General features: G+C 45.9%; 1 protein-coding gene and 1 long non-coding RNA gene across 2 annotated transcripts in view; one reads left to right on the top strand and one right to left on the bottom strand.

Annotated features, from left to right (window-relative positions):
* Positions 1 to 1459: 1459 nt before the first annotated feature.
* Positions 1460 to 3245, top strand: LOC131144833 (uncharacterized). The gene is made up of 2 exons (XR_009133920.1): positions 1460 to 2102; positions 2248 to 3245. It is a non-coding gene; the product is annotated as an uncharacterized LOC131144833 (long non-coding RNA).
* Positions 2649 to 5306, bottom strand: part of LOC131144816 (leucine-rich repeat extensin-like protein 3) — an 8678-nt gene continuing 6020 nt past the window's right edge. Inside the window, exon 2 of the mRNA XM_058093700.1 lies at positions 2649 to 3621. Coding sequence (XP_057949683.1) covers positions 2813 to 3621 — 809 coding nt within the window. The 3' untranslated portion in view covers positions 2649 to 2812. The remainder of the gene's footprint in view (positions 3622 to 5306) is intronic.

Here is a 5306-nt window from a genome sequence, read left to right as displayed (position 1 = left end):
AACAAATTTATTGCAAAGGTACTTGCCTTAATGCTTAAGAAGTTTATTGGTACAATTGTCTTTGATGCTCAAATGTCTTTGTGCCCCATCTGTAAGATTTTGGATACAGTGCTTCTGACTTTGAGTTTTTGTATTCAAGAGTCAGAAAGACGGATTCAGAGATTGATCAGTATTGGTTTCGTTTGCAAAAGATGGATGCAGAGAAGGCCTAAAACCATGTTTATTGGGATTTCTTTTTTCATATTTTGAATAGAATGGATTTTGGCTGCTGGTGGAACAACTGGATCAGCTTTTGCGTCTTTTTCTCCATTTTCTTTTCTTTTTTCATCAATGGAACCCCAAGTGGCTTCACTGCATCCATTTTTTGTAAACAAAACCAAGTCACCCAAGTGGCTTCTTGCATAGCTCTTAAGATTTGAGGGGAGCTGACCCAATTTCTCTGTACATGTCCTTCTTGGTTATGAAGGCTCCTTGTTTGTTACGAGGAGGACAGCTGAAGGTCTTCAAAGCGGGCTTGTCTAACGACTCTGTTGTGGAGGTTACTCATTTGCTTTTTGTGGATTATACAATTGTCTTTTGTGGAAAAGAAGAGGAACAAGTGCACCATCTTAGATGTTTTTTCTTATGGTTTGAAGCTGTCTTAGTCCTTGGTTTTTAATGTCAGAAAGAGTGCAAAATCTTCCTGTGGGTGAAGCACTACCCTGCCTTGTCTTTGGATCTTCTGATTGGGGTGTCTTTCAAGGCTAAGTCAGTCTGGGAAAGCATAGTTTGACAGATTTGAATGAAGGCTTGCTAGATGGAAGAAGCAGTCTCTCTCAAAAGGCGGTAGGCTTACCTTGATCCATACCCCATTTCCAAGCCTGCCAACTCCCACTCCTTTCACAATCAAGCTTCTGTAGCTAAGAGGCTCAGGAAGTTGCAGTGAGATTTTCTTTGAGGCAGCTCAAATGAGGAGAGAAATTTCATCTTGTTGAATGGAGCTTTGTTTGCTCCGTCATTAAATCTGGTGGGTTGAGTTTGAGAAACCTTCGGGCATGACCAGGCTCTTTTGGGCAAGTAGCTGTGGAGATTCACTGCAGAAGGGGGAGCTTTCTGGAATTCCACCTGTTAAAGCTTGATATACATTGTTGGCCCACAACCTAACAGCTTAAGTTTTTAGGTAAAGTGGTAATCTAAAATGGTATCAGAACTCTGGTTACCATGAGGTCCTGGCTTCTAATCTTGTCGCCCATCTTTATTCTATGACATTATTTGTCATCTGTTTATCTCTCCACGTGCTATCGGGCAAGGGAGTGTTAAAGCTTGATATACATTGTTGGCTCACAACCTAACAGCTTAAGCTTTTAGGTAAAGTGGTAATCTAACACCACTATTGTGGACAAGTTTGGAGTAAGGTATCATGTGTGAGAAAAGGGAAGTCTGTAGATTTCTTGGATTTTTGGTGGGGAATGGCAATAGAATTATATTTTGTTATGTTTGGTGGGACACGATTTTGAAAGGTACCTTTCCAGCCCTGTGTAGCTTAACTAGGGATAAGGATGAGATGGTAACTAATGGATTTTCATTTGGCGACAATGGAAATTGAATTTCAAGAATAGGAATTGGAGGATGTTAAGATCTGTAGGGGAGAACCTGATGGAATCGACATCAATCCAAACATGGAGGATACCATCAGATGCTCAAAGTAGCAAAAACTGCGCTTTTCTGTAAAAAATTTTACAACCCAGGAGGCTAGCTAGGACCAGCAGTTTTTGTACGTTTGTTGTGAAGATCTAAGGTTTCTTAAAAGCCTTTTTTTTTTTTTTGTGGCCTTGAGAGGCACCTTGGGAGGCTATTCTAACAAGGGGAAGCCTTAGGTAAAGAGGTTTTGTCTTTGTGAACTGGTGCTATATGTGTAAGGAGATGGGTAGAGTTTGAACAATATCCTTCTTCACTGTCCTGTTGCCAGATAGCTTTGGAGCCTGATTTGGCAATGGTTCAATATTGCATGGGTTATGCCAAATTGTTTATCTTCGTTGTTTCGCTACAGGGAAAGGGTGGGAATGTCAACAAAGGTTGACGATAGCTTGGATCAGCGAACCTCATGGTGTGAAAATGAGCAAGTGAGAGGAAAATGAACAAGGGGGCTTTAAAAGCAGAGGAATAATTATCTATGCAGAATTAAAGAATATTTTGCTGCTGTATTTTTTTTTTTTTTTTTAATTCTTTCTAATTGACTTGAGTTTTTAAACTTTTGTTTTCTTGTAGGCTGGCTGTATCCTTGTAGTCGGCGGGCTGGCACCTCCTTGGTTCCCTTCTAAACATGCCTTCTTTTTAAGAAGAAGAAAAACACTTGGCTTATGCATGGTTTCATAACAAGCACAAAATTTTGCAGGAAGGTTTGCCAATTTACACTCAAGTTATGGATGGCGTTTATGAGCCTACTGGATTGGTATAGTTGATTGTTATTTGATTTTAGTTATATTTCTTTAACATGATTATTTGTTTGTGCATCATCTGTTGGAATTGATGTGTTGCCATTTGCTCCTTGTTCTTACTCTTCCTGTTCTAATTCAGCTGACATGGGTAGGGGCACGCGTCTGAGTGTTTGTGGGGGGGGGGGGGGGGGGGGGGGATGCTGTGTACATAAATTTTATGAAAGGCAAACATATAAAAATGACTTAATTTAGACTAATATATGACTCTGGTTACAACTTACATAAAGCATACTATGCATGTATGTACATATTGTACCCACTTCTGGCATACTAGTTTTTGTTACCGTGAGTAATACCTATCAAGCATTTTTAATGAAGAAAGAAAAAGAGCAATATCATGGATCCTGCTTTGGAGGGCTATTGGGAGGAGATGGAGGCATATTTGGTATCCAAGCGCTTGGGTCTCCTAGATTAAACGCTGGGGAAGGGGGAGGAGGAGAGGATGAAGGGATATTGGGTATCCAAGTGCTTGGGTCTCCTAGATTAAATGCAGGGGGAGGTGGAGGAGCGAATGTTGGGAGATGTGGTGCCCATGTTCCTGGGTCTCCCAGATTAAATGCAGGCGGAGGAGGTGGTTGAGCTGGCATTGGAAGAGTAGGAGGAACAGGTGGGAACGGGAAAGGCAAGGGCGGTGGTTTTGTGAATGATGGTGGTGGGAAGGGGAAAGATGGGAAAGGTGGCAATGGGGGGAATGGTATTGTGGGCAAAGGTGGTAGCTGTGGTAAAGGAGGCCAAGTGAAATTAAATGGTGGAAAAGAAGGGAGAAATGACTTGGAGGAATCAAAGGACCTTGGCATGATCTGTTTGTAATTTGCACATAACTTGGCATCCTTCTCTGAAGGTTTGTAGCTTAATGCATCAAAGCAATAAATGCAGAGGTTTGCTTGTTTTGATTTCACCGTTATCTCATATGATGTGGTCTTAAACCCAGCGACATTGCAGGCTGAAGATGGGCTCCTTATCAAGCTTGCCTCACACAATGACTCGATTGGAGGACCTTCTATGCAGTCAACCCCATCGACGGAGGGTATTTCCAGCTCATACACTCCGTATTTGTTCGTGGTTCTGTTGACTGCGAAAGAGATCTGTTCTGCCGTTCCAGGCGAGTTTGCTTTGAATCTGCACTGTAGCTGAACATCTACACCTGCTCGCACGTTTAAAACACAAATTAATAAGAATTGAACAGAACTGTAGGCTAGCATGATGGTTCAAAGTGTGTTGCTTCGTTGACCGGGCAGAAATAGCTGTGGTTTGTAAACGGTTGCCTGAGACAGTGTACAGACACACAAGAACAGCACCCATTACTTGGGAGGCGGGAAGAGGTGGTAGAGCACCAGAGCGAGGATGAGGAAACAAGGAGCAAGGGAACAAGGAGATCATTGGACCCATTGGGGGCAAGGAGGCAAGGAGAACCTTCTGCGATATGGTTTTAAACTTTAAAGTACACCCACGAATGAGAGCAGCATAAGCTATTATGCTATAGATAGGTTTCGAGAGAAAACAAGCTGCGGGGCGGCATATACATAATTGGGCCCGGAGAGTTGTGTTGGGGGCTAAACTGTTGAAATTTACACGTTTAAGCAGCTTTGTTTTTGTTAACAGCAGAACAACAAAAGACAGGTCGGTAAGGAGCCATGGGGGCAAGTGCGCGTGGGGGGGGGAGGACAAGGAGAGAGACAGAGGATAGAGGAGAACAATTAACCAGCGTGTGCATGAGACACGGGGGGATAGTGGGGGGGGAAGTGGGTGGGGACTGATTGGAGGCGGCTTGATGGGATGGCAGTGATGGGAAGAGAAGGGAAGAGCCTCGGAAGGACCGAGGGGGGGAAGAAGGAACGGGGCGCGGCGAAGGTTTTCTTTTCTTCGAGCTGTGCGTTGCTGGCAGACTAGGGGGGGGGGGGCTGCGAGGTTCTGGTCTATCGCTGGCGGCGTTCGTTTGGCTATCCTCTTGAGGAAGGGTATACGGCGTGATAGACACGCCCCGATCCGCTTTCTTGAACATTGCAGACCACACAGACATGGATGTCCACATCTCAGAGAATCCAGTTGGTGCGAAGCATTCTGGACGCACACAGACTGACCAGCGGCACAAGCCTACTGGGGGTCAAGGGGAGAAACATGCGAAGAGCCGAGTTCAGAGCTGGTCTAGCTCGCCTTCTGGATGCTTGGGTGATGATGTAGAGTAAGGGCACACAACGCCCTCCGGGGAACGCAAACACGCAGTGAGGGGAAAAGCAGAAAAAAAGAAGAAGAAAAAAGGCCGGAAAGCTCGTCAGTGGAGGGAATTAGGGCGAGGGGCCCGGGAGGGGGGGGGCGGCACGTGAATTCTATAGGGAAGGTGTCGTGTGGGAGCTGAACAAAAAAGGAACACATCAGTGAAAAGGAGGGCCAACCAGGGCAAGGGGGATAAAAGGCCAGGAAAAATATTAAGCTCTTCGAAAGCGAAAGGCAATTACGAAAGTGGAAGAAAGTCCTGGCAAGAGAGCCCAAAGCGAAGAGGGAAAGCTATTGCGCAACACCATGGGAAGGGGGGGGGAGGGGCGAGGGAGAGTGTCCAGGTGTCGTGCAGGAGGAGAGCGACACAGTGAGGACAAAGGGGGGGGGCCGGGGGGGAACGGTATCGATATTACTAGGGAGGTATGGGGGGGACCCCGCACACACATGGGGGGGGGGCACACTGAAGCTGGGGAGAGGAACAGAAGGCCAGAAGATCGGGGCCGGCAGGAACAAGGAAATCGCGCCTCTCGCGCGCGGCGCCGGACATACACAGCGGGAAAGTGTATGCGCAAATGGGGGCGTGCGACGGAGGAAGGGTGAAGCGAGCACAAA

This window comes from Malania oleifera, chromosome 12 (genome assembly GCF_029873635.1).
Source record: "Malania oleifera isolate guangnan ecotype guangnan chromosome 12, ASM2987363v1, whole genome shotgun sequence".
In the NCBI taxonomy this organism is placed as follows: Eukaryota; Viridiplantae; Streptophyta; class Magnoliopsida; order Santalales; family Ximeniaceae; genus Malania; species Malania oleifera.
The sequence above is the reverse complement of the archived record's forward strand: the minus strand, read 5'-3'. Positions and strand labels throughout refer to the sequence as shown.